The sequence below is a fragment of the Microcaecilia unicolor genome, chromosome 9 (genome assembly GCF_901765095.1).
Source record: "Microcaecilia unicolor chromosome 9, aMicUni1.1, whole genome shotgun sequence".
Classification (NCBI taxonomy): Eukaryota; Metazoa; Chordata; class Amphibia; order Gymnophiona; family Siphonopidae; genus Microcaecilia; species Microcaecilia unicolor.
The window spans coordinates 148,854,931-148,866,272 of record NC_044039.1 but is presented as its reverse complement, the minus strand read 5'-3'; the positions used below and the strand labels follow the sequence as shown (position 1 = coordinate 148,866,272).

The 11,342-nt window shown below is 46.8% G+C and overlaps 1 protein-coding gene and 1 long non-coding RNA gene across 2 annotated transcripts; one reads left to right on the top strand and one right to left on the bottom strand.

Moving 5' to 3' along the window:
* The first annotated feature begins 859 nt into the window (after positions 1-859).
* Positions 860-2,401, top strand: LOC115477086 (tigger transposable element-derived protein 4-like). The gene has a single exon (XM_030213701.1). It carries the CDS (start codon positions 860-862, stop codon positions 2,399-2,401), a length of 1,542 nt encoding a protein of 513 aa, XP_030069561.1.
* Positions 2,402-3,549: 1,148 nt separating this feature from the next.
* Positions 3,550-8,922, bottom strand: LOC115477283. Its single transcript, XR_003943307.1, has 3 exons — positions 8,908-8,922; positions 4,737-4,739; positions 3,550-3,656 (listed from the first exon to the last, which is right to left on the bottom strand). It is a non-coding gene; the product is annotated as an uncharacterized LOC115477283 (long non-coding RNA).
* Between the last annotated feature and the right edge of the window lie 2,420 nt (positions 8,923-11,342).

Here is an 11,342-nt window from a genome sequence, read left to right as displayed (position 1 = left end):
CTCATTTGGGCTTCTGGGGAGCGCCCCCTGGTGGACACTCACCGGCGGGTCCCTCTCGGGGAGCCCAGGGGCAGATGGGCTAGCCTTCGGGACCTCCTGGGACCCTAGCCCTCGTTTGGGCTTCTGGGGAGCGCCCCCCAGTGGACACTCACCGGCGGGTCCCTCTCAGGGAGCCCAGGGGCAGATGGGCTAGCCTTCGGGACCTCCTGGGACCCTAGCCCTCGTTCGGGCTTCTGGGGAGCGCCCCCCGGTGGACACTCACCTCGGGTCCCTCTCGGGGAGCCTTCCGGCAGCTCTCCATGGGCCGGCTGGCTTTCATGACCTTTCTCTCCCCCTTGCCGGCTACTTCTGTGCGGGTCTATCCTTTCTGCAGGGCCCCGGAGCGCGCCCTCCGCGGCCAATTATGACAGGCGACTGCCTTCTGGACTGGCCCCGTGGAGGTCCCTCTGAGCCCTGGCAGGCTTCTCGGTCAAGGCGCCCCTGTCGGCGGCGAGCAACACCAACATAGTAATCCGGAGAAACCTCTCCGACCTGTTGAAAGGAAAAGTCGCCCCCCCCCCCCCCCCCCTGGAGGGGAGGGTCTCGTCTTTCTTAGCCAACCCTGTGGATCTCCTGCCTGCCTGCAGGGAAGGAAAAAAAAACCCTTTAAGACTTCCATAGCGGGCGCCCCCCGGTGGCCACATGCGGTATTGCTCCCGGTCAACACTTTGCTTAAATTTTGCAAAGAGCCATCGAGAGCACCGGGGATGCTCCCGCCGACCCTCCCGTTCTGTTGCCACGCGACCAAGGGGTGTGACGTCTCGTTGGTTAACGGTACACAGGCGGCACAGGTGCGGAGGAAAGGCGATTACAGTGTGCCATGGAGCAACGCAAAAGTAAGACTTTAACCTTATGTGAAAGAATAGAAGTGCTGAAGAAATTAAAAACCGGGCAGAGCCAGGCATCTATTGCCCGAGAATATGGCGTGAACCCCAGTCAAATTTCGCGAATCTTAAAGCGGGAACGCCAGCTTCTGGGAGACTGGCGAAGCAACAGAAACCCACAACGGAAACGTAAGCGGGCGGGAAAGGCTGAGGAGGTTGAGGAGGCTCTCCTTCGGTGGTTTTCACAGGTCAGGAGCAGACAGTTTCCTGTAAGCGGTCCGCTGCTCATGGAGAAAGCTGGCCAGTTAGCTGGCTGTCTTGGGCTAAATGACTTCAAAGCCACTGTCGGGTGGCTGGAAAGGTGGAAAAGAAGGAACAATATCACATTTAAGAAGCAGCACGGTGAGAGGCAGGATGCTGATGACTCGGGGGCTGAAAATTGGGTGGTGTCGGTCCTTCCTTCCATCCTGAACGAGTATGCACCTCGGGACATTTTCAACGCCGATGAAACCGGCCTCTACTGGCGGGCCATTCCTGATGGCACACTGGCATTCAAGCAGGCCACACCTACGGGAAGCAAAGCGTCCAAGGAACGACTGACCATCCTCCTATGCTGCAATATGGATGGGGGTGAGAAGCTGGAACCCCTGGTCATCGGGAAGAGCAAGCAGCCCCGTTGCTTCAAGAACGTGAAGCGGCTCCCTGTGTCATACCGGGCGAATGCCAATTCGTGGATGACTTGGGACCTTTGGAAGCAGTGGCTAAAGGATTTAAACACCAGAATGAGGGCACAGAAGCGTCCCATTTTGCTGCTCTGCGACAATTCTGCTGCTCACAATGCTCCTGCCAGGCTGTCTCATGTTAAGCTGGTCTTCCTGCCTCCAAACACTACCTCGCTGATCCAACCATTGGATCAGGGCATCATAGCCAATTTTAAAGCCCATTATCGTGCTCTTCTTCTAAGGCGTCTGATGGGCCTTATGGACGGACAGACTGGTGATAACAAACGTGCCATTGAACTGGCTCGTTCTCTGTCCCTGTTGGATTCCCTGCACCTGCAGAAAGAAGCCTGGAATCGGGTCACACAGGCAACCATCATCAAATGCTACAGGCGGGCACGCTTTTTCAAGGATGCGGGCAGGGACCAAACGGATGCAGCCATGGCCAGCGTGGCTGCTGACATCCCAGCCGGTGTTAGCAATGAGCAGTTCCAACGATACGTAGCTGTAGATTGCAGTATACAGACAGCCGGTGACAGCACGGATGTCGAGCTCTGCGCCTGCAAGCAGGCAACGGCCACCGATGAAGCAAGCGATCAGATGAGCAGCGAGGCACTGATCCAACAACCTCCTGCCACTTTCGCTACAGCACTGGAGGGTCTCAGCACCATTAGGGCCTACCTGGAGAACACTGGGTGTCAGAGCTATGAACGATTTTACCGTCTGGCAGACTTAATCTACGAAACCCAAAGACACCGTAGTGTGCAGAGGACTATCACTGACTATTTTAAGAAAGCCAAATACCAGAGACTGTATTGAGTGTACATTTAATAAACAGTAATGTTCATATGTTTATCAGATGTCAAGCTTCTTTGGCTCACAACGGTTAAGCGCACGCTCCTGTTAACTGCATCTATTTCTTCGGTCCCAGGCCCTTGCACTTAAGCGGATTGCACTGTATATATATATATATATATTTTTTTTTTTTTTTTTAGATGTAGTGACCACAATTGTACACAGTATTCAAGGTGCTGTCACACCATGGAGCAATACAAAGACATTATAACATTCTTAGTTTTGTTCTCCATTCCTTTCCTAATAATTCCTAACATTCTATTTGCTTTCTTAGCTGCCACTGCACACTAGAGAGCTGCTTGGGAGTGGGGATAGCGGGGTTCCTGCGAGTACCCCCTCCAGATCTGCAGGGATCCCACGGGGATGAACCCACATCTGTGGGAATCCTGCGGAGATGGACCCAGGTCCTGTGAGATCCCCATAGAAGTGCCTTCCCTCCCCTGAGTGCAGGGTGCCCCCCCAGCACATACCTCAAGGTACCCTGGTGTTCTAGTGGCTTCTTCGGGGCAGGAAAGATCCCCACCCTTTCCTGCCCACTGCCGCAGTGCTGATCGTCTCCTCTTCGCTTTTTTAAAATGGCTGCCAAGACTTCCAGCGGCGGTATCGCAAGACTTCCATGGAAATCTTGCGAGACCACTGCTGGAAGTCTCGGCAGCCATTTTAAAAAAAGCAGAGACAGCGAGAGGATCAGCGAGCGGCAGTGAACAGGAAAGAGTGGGGATCTCTCCTGCCCTGAAGAAGCCACTAGACCACCAGGGTGCCTTGAGATATGTGCCAGGAGGGCACCCAGGGCTGGAGGGGAGGTTAATGGATGGAGTCAGAATGATAAAAAGTTGAAGCCATTTAGGTGATTCTCTGTTTCCCGTTCTTCACGTGGCCATCATCATCTTACACTCAAAACAAAGCAAACAAACCTATGAACAGCTGCATCCACATCTATTGTTGGCAGCATTTTTATTTAATCTCACTTATATTTTTAAACATGCTGAAGTATAATAACGGAATAACTTTTCATAGGTAGAGTAGTAATTTGTCAGCAATCGTAATCAGTGTGAATTTGGAGGGGCTGGTTATAGGGACATCCTACTACTGTTATATTCGTGCAGAGATATTTTTTCCTGGTAAAGGGCCACTAAAACAGACTTCATGTTATGATAATCAGGTTCTCAACATTCAGAGTTTCTATCTATTTATTTACTTATTTATGACATTTATATCCCTTTAATGGATATAAATTTATAAATTAAATTTTTCCTGTGCCTACATCAAAAAAAAAAAAGATGGCACGTGGGAACTTGTTCCTTTTCTTTTGTGGATTGCAGTGGTATATTATAAAAATGCACTTGCCTTTTTTTTTTATTACTACCTTTTCATAGAGAGGTATTGAATAATTAGGGAAGGGCTTCCTTCATGCAGAAGTTTTGTCCAGCATCAGTCTAAATGTGCCACATTGTCTAGTTCAGCCCACTTTTAGCCGCCAAGTTCCTACAAAGTTAATTATGTTCAGTAGAAAATAAATCTGTTGCCTCAAACTGCCCTAACTATGTGACTATTCCATCACTGTTTCTTTATTATTACCAAGTACTACATATTAAGGGCATTTGATTTAAACTTTGTTTTAATTCATTTATCCAGTCCTTACATGCACATGGTTTTGCTTTTTAAACCCAAAGGTGAATCCTAAGTGTTGTTGAACAATTAGGTATAAATTGGTTTGTTTCTGACTTTACTTGTTTTGGAATTTGGACTGCTTTGGTCCTGTTCTGATCTGTACATCTGCTGTCTTAGCAGAGTACAGAAGAAAATGATTTGTTACTTTTACTAGTATTTTTACTGCTTATAGAATCTGCTTTCTTGGGGGGGGGGGGTCAAGGTGACTGTGGCATGGCAAGGGCTGGGCGGGCTGGGATGGAGGAGATTACTTGCAGCAAGGATGGGCGGGAATGGGTGAGATTCCCATGGGGATGGATGGGGATGGATTAGATTCCAGCGGAGACAGGTTAGATTTCTATCCCGAGTAACTCTCTACTGCAAACTGAACAGAGGGTTTCAACGTATCATCAGCAATGACACCTAGATCTTTTTCCTTGGCGGTGACTCCTAATGTGGAATCTTGTATCACTTAGCTATAATTTGGGTCCCTCTTTCCCACATATATCACTTTACATTTGCTCACATTAAATGTCATCTGCCATTTGGATGCCCAGTCTCCCAGTCTCGTAAGGTCCTCTTGCAATTTTTTACAATCTTCTTGCAATTTAACAACTTTGAACAACTTTGTGTCATCAGCAAATTTAACTACCTCACTAGTTACTCCCATTTCTAGATCATTTATAAATACAGCGGTCCCAGTGCAGACCTCTGGGGGACCCCGCTATTTACCCTTCTCCATTGAGAATACTGACCATTTAACCCTACTCTCTCTTTTCTATCTTTTAATGTCCTATCCCATGACTTTCTAAAACTCCATCTGATATGCAAATTAGTACACGTTAGCATAAACTATTTCGATGAAAGAACTGCCATTTAGGGTTTTATATTCCAGTAAATGTCCCTGCTTCTTTGGTGGCTCAGCAACATTAGAACCTTTTCTATTGGGTTACACTGTTCAGGATTCATTAACAACTATCCAGAGTTTCTTTCTCCTGAGGTCAGTATTGGGTGGGACATATCTGACTAGGAGAGGCTCTACCTGGTAGTGCTGGGGTGGTCCCAGAAATTATCTGGGCACCATAGATATTCAGTGCTGGTGCCTGGATAAGTAACCAACACTGGCTTATTAAAAAGCATAGACACCTTTGAAGCCTTTTTTCTTGCTATCTGTATTACAGTTTATAAAATTCACAAGATGAATTATGTAGGAGGCAAAGAACATATGACAAACATTAGATTCAGTTAATCCCATTACAACTATCAGTCCCCTTTCCATAACACTCCAGGTGGAGATCATCATAATAATTAGAATAAAACATAAAAAGTGCCAATTTCATTCAGACCAATGATCCGTGAAGTCCAGCATTCTTTCTCTGAGACTAGTCATGACTGAGTCAATAGCTAATGGGCCACTCAGTGCCAGTGAGAGGGGATAGACTCAGAAGTAACCTGAGGAAATATTTCTTCATGGAAAGGGTGGTGAATTCATGGAACGACCTCCTGGTGAAGGTGGTCGAGACGAAAACAGTATCTGAATTCAAGCAAGCTTGGGACAAGTATAGGATCTCTAAGGGAGAGGAAGGGATAGTAGATGGCATGGATGAGCAGACTGAATAGGCCATATGGTCTTTATCTGCCTTCATTTTTCTATGTTTCTATGAATATCTGGGCTAAATGAGATTGCAGTGGCCACCAGAGCATATGTGGGTTCTGGCCAATATTCAGTCGGAGCACACATAGTTATGTGGCCCCAGCTGAATATTGGCTGGGACCCACATAACATACAAGAGGTTTTTCAACCCCTCTGATCCCCTCCTCCCACTGTTCCGCTCCTTATCCCCCCTCCACTCCCCCCAAAGCAAGCATTATATCCAGGCAACTCCTCCACCTCTATAGGACCTCTTGGGCCTACCTTAAAGCCTAAGGGGGCATATGGGCAGAAGTGATGCCCATATGCCTAAGGGGGGCATATGAGCAGAAGCAATGCCCACTCACTCCTGCCTGGCACAACTGCCTCTATAAAATGGCTGCTGTGACTTCCAGTGGCAGCCCCGCGTTACTTTGGCAGTAATGCAAGATTGCAGTGAGAGGTTGCAGCAACAATTTTCAGAATGGAGCTGCTAGGGGCAGGAATTAGTGGGGTTTGCTTTTGCCCCCAGTGTCAAAGCTGCTAAGAAATCTAGCAGTACTAACATCGAGGCAAATCCCTTGTCTCGGTTTATGAGGACCGTTTCTGTTCCATAACCAGGTCTGAATCCAGATTGACATGGATCTAGCCAGTTACTCTTTTCTAGCCATTCATTAAGTTGAACACAGACTGTTTGTTCTATGAGTTTCCCTAGGGGATCTTGGATACTGGCCTGTAACTTTCAAGTTTGTCCTGGTCAAGGTTGTTTTTCTTCAGCAGAGGGCGAACCACTGCCCTTTTTAATGCTGTTGGTGGTTGCCCATTAGAAAGAGAGGTGTTCACAATTTTTGTGGCGCCTTCTATAAGGCCCCTACTTGCCTGCTGCACTATCTTTGATGGGCAGGGAACGAGGGAGCAGGTAGTTGGTCGAAGTCTCTTAGGATTTTGTCAAGGCTCTCCTCTGTCATTAGGTTAAAAGTGTTCCATCTGTCTCTGTTAGGAGGGGGCGAGTTTGTGCACCCCTGGTTGACTGGTTGGACACTGGGTGGGATTGCCTGTAAATCCTGGTGGAGACTTTTAATTTTGTTGGCAAAGTATGCAGCAAAATCATTGCAGTTCAGTTTAGACTGGGCAGGCTGGTTTTGTTGTGGCTGTTGCAGTAGGCTGGTTAGAAACTACAGGCCAGTTAGCCTAACCTCTGTGGTAAGTAAATTAATAGGAACACTTCCAAAACGGAAAATAGTGATTGTACTAGAGGCAGGTCTTGTCAGACAAACCTGATTAAGTTTTTTTAACTGGGTGACCAGAGATGGATCAAGGGAGAATGCTAGATGAGGTGTATTTAGATTGTACCAAAGCCTTTGACAAAGTTCCACATTGATGACTTATTAATAAACTGAGTACCCTCAATATAGGCCTTAAAGTGACTGACTGGGTTAGGAACTGGTTAAGTGTGAGGCAATAAAGAGTTGTGGTAAATGGAGCTCGCTCTGAGCAATGGGATATTGCCAGTGGTGTGATGTAAGGATTATTTATTGGACCAATTCTTTATAACATTCTTGTAACCAATAGAAGGACTTTCTGGTAAGGTGTGCCTCTTTGTAACCAATACCGAAATCTGCAATAGGATAGACACCCCTGATCATGTGGAAGGACCTAGGAAAGCTTGAAGACTTGACCAGAATTTAGCAGTTAGGATTTAAAGGCGTGAAGGAGTAGCCTAATGGTTAGTGCAGTGGCCCAGGGGCGTAGCCACGGGTGGGCCTGGGTGGGCCCAGGCCCACCCAGTTTTGGTTCAGGCCCACCCAGCAGTGGAGGCAGCGGAGCGGAGGGAGCAGGCTGAGCTCCGTTCCCGCATCTGCCTCCCTCACTCTCACAGCAGCGCTTCCCAAACGCTGCCCACCGCCGCCACGATCGCGGGATTTACCTCCCTCCTCTCAGCACTCAGCAGCAGTGGTAGTGAATCATACACGCTGCTTCCTTCTAACCCGGAAGCGGCAGAGGAGACGCTTCCGGGTTAGAAGGAGGCAGCGTGTATGATTCGCTACTGCTGCTGCTGAGTGCTGAGACGGAGGGAGGTAAATCCCGCGATCGTGGCGGCGGTGGGCAGCGTTTGGGAAGCGCTGCCATGAGAGTGAGGGAGGCAGATGCGGGAACGGAGCTCAGCCTGCACTGTAAATATTTTTTGGGGGGGAGAAGAGGGCTCCGGGCGGGCAGGTGGAATCGCAGGACATGGATGGGAGCGGGAGGGGCGAGAGGAGAATCGCTGATGGCTGGAGGGAGGGGACAGGGGAGAAAAGAGAATTGCTGGTATAGATGGATAGAGGGGGGCAGGGGCAAGAACAGAATTGCTGGGTATGGCTGGATAGGGGCAGGGCAGAGAGGAGAATTGCTGGGGATGGATGAATGGAGGGGGGCAGGGGAGGGAAGAGAATTGCTGGGGATGGATGGATGGAGGGGACAAGGGGAGAGAGAAGAGAATTGCTGGGGATGGATGGATAGAGGGGGGCAGGGGAGAGAGAAGAATTGCTAGGTATGGATGGCTGGAGAGGAGAGGAGAGTTGCTGGACATGCGTGGATGGAGGGGAGGAAAGAGGAGATAGGAAGGTTGCTGGACATGGGTGTATGAAGGGGAGGGCAGGGGAGAGGAGGGTTGCTGGACATGGATGGAGGAAAGGACAGGGGAGAAGAGGGTTGCTGGACATGGATGGAGGGAAGGACAGGGGAGAGGAGGGTTGCTGGACATGGATGGAAGAGAGGGAAGGGAGAGAGAAGAAATGCTGGACATGGATGGAGGAGTTGGAAGAGTGAGGAAGGAGATGAGATGAGAGAAAAGGAAGAGAGGAGAAAAACTGCACATGGATGAAGAAAATAGGCAGAAGCTGGATCCACTGGATAGTCAAGTCTGCGGAGGACCCAGCTTTTACTTATGGATATAGAGCAAGAAATGAAGAAGAAAGGAGGAAAGTAAAGAAATAAATGGAAAGGAAGCTCTGGAAACGGAGTTAAGAGGACAGATAGCAGCAGAATCGGACACTGGGCCAGCATGATCAGAAAAACAGTCATAAGACAACAAAGGTAGAAAAAAATCATTTTATTTTCATTATAGTGTTTGGAATATGTCCACTTTGAGAATCAGGTGCTCAACATTAAAAGATTATATTTACTTATTTATGGCATTTTATCCCACATTAAACATGAATTAAATTGGAACCTGGGATCATTTAATTTTTTTTCCTGGAGAGAGTAATGCATTGCCCCCCCCCCCCCCCCCAGGTTCTCTCCCCGGCTATAGCCAGCTCTGCAATTTTGAGGGGAGGTGCACAGGTGGACGGGGGAGGGGGGTGCAGAGGTGGACCGGGGAGAGAGCCTAAACATTTACCAGCACACCACTGTCTAGTGCCCACCCATCCAACCTGTTGGCCCACCCAAAAATTGACTTCTGGCTATGCCACTGCAGTGGCCTGAGATTTAGAGGAACTGGGTTTGATTCCCATTGCATTTTCTTCTACTCCATTGCCCCAGTTACAAAATAAGTATCTGTATATAATATGTAAACCACTTTGATTGTGACCCTTTGCCCTTTACCTTAATGCTAAAAATTGTGGAGTCATGGATTAAGCTCCAAAATCCTGGGGTAGTGGTGCAGTTTAAGAGGTGACGTATTTCTGTGCATGAAAGAGGAACAGGACTTGGGTATGATCGTAGGTGGTCAAACAGATAGAAAAGGTGATGTTAAAAGTCAGAAGAATGCTTGGGTACATAGAGAGAGGATTGCTAGCAAGAGAAAGGAGGTGATAATGCCTCTACATAAGTCTCTGGTGACACCTCATTTAGAGTAATGTGTACAATTCTGGAGACCACACCTTCATAAACAGGATGGAGTCTGTTCAGAGGATGGCTATTAAGATGGTCGGTGGTGTTCGTCATAAAATATATGGAGACAGACTTAAAGATGTCAATAAGTATGTATACTTTGGAAGAAAAGCAGAGAGATGAGATATAGTAGAGATGTTTAAATACATCTGTGGTATAAATGCACAGGGGGCACATCTCTTTCAACTGAAAGGAAGCTCTGAAATGAGGGTGCATAGGAGGAAGGTGAAAGGGGATATTTTTCATGGAAAGGGTGGTGAATTCATGGAATGGCATCCTGGTGGAGATGAAAACTGTATCTGAATTCAAGAGAGCTTAGGACAAGTACATAAGACCTCTAAGGGAGTGATAGGGCGAGTAGACGGCATGGATGGATGTAATACCCCTTCAGGAGTGTCCTTTGGTTCATGGCCCAACCTGGCAGGAGCCCCTAGATCAGCTCTGTCAGTCCCTTATATGTATGGTGCGTGGTGCCTCCTCCTAAGGGAAAAGGGTTTTAGCAGGTAAGATTCTCTCCATTTTCCCCAGGAAAACTCCAACAAACACTTCTATGAATTCAAGTCCCCTAGGATTTTTCATTCCTCTGATATCTGTGACCTGCACTCCTGACAAGCTTCACAGAACTCCCCCCCCCCCCCTCCTCCCAAGCACAGATTGCTATGGAGAAGAGAAAAGGATATATTTCTCTGACAGCCTGTCTGTAGCACACAGACATGTCTCATCAAAACTGGTAGGGAAGGGAAATGGGACTTGATATACCGCCTTTCTGAGGTTTTTGCAACTACATTTAAAGTGGTTTATATATAGTCAGGTACTTATTTTGTACCAGGGGCAATGGAGGGTTAAGTGACTTGCCCAGAGTCACAAGGAGCTGTAGTGGGAATTGAACTCAGTTCCCCAGGATCAAAGGCCACTGCACTAACCACTAGGCTACTCCTCCACAAACCAAAATGCTGGCCTGCTTAACACACAAGCTATATCCTATTGAAAACCTCTTTATAGACGGGTTTCATGAGCAGACTGGATAGATCATATGTTTTTTATGTCTTCATTTTTCAGTGTTTCTGTGTTTCTATTTTATTTATTATGATTCATTTGTATGAATTATATTAGAATGAGTTTTGCATATGGACGGTAATAACCAGGAGCCTAGCATAAGGTGGCAAAAATGTGTCTATTTAAAGCATATTTTATAAAGAAAAATAGCTATCTATTTTGCTTTATAAAATACTATCATAAGTAGCTAAAAATGCAGCTTCATTTAAAGCGCAATCACTTATACCAGCCCTATAACTGGTATATATTATTACATCTACATTTTGCAAGAACACATGTAAATTATAGCATTCTATAATTGGTAATTGCTTGCTACCCCAATGCTACGCCCAAACTCCACCCACCAGCAAAGTATGCACCAAGGAAATTTACCATCAAATCATGATGCCTACTTTTCTGTTAGTTGGTATTCTATAAGAGGTCATTTACACATTTAAGTGCCACTTAAACATGGAAATGAATAGAATGCCATTTACACATGTTCCTTCTGCCTAAAACTACCTTATAAAATTACTCCCTATGTTAAGTACATGTCATATAACATTGAAGATTAGATTAGTGTTCTAAAACCAAGTAATATCAGCTGAATGGAAGCTGTATTATGCTGAGAGTTTCTATATACAAGAAAAAGGGTTTTGTAGTTATCTGAGTTTTGTTGTGACATCTGAAATCATTGCTTACTTTATGTATGTT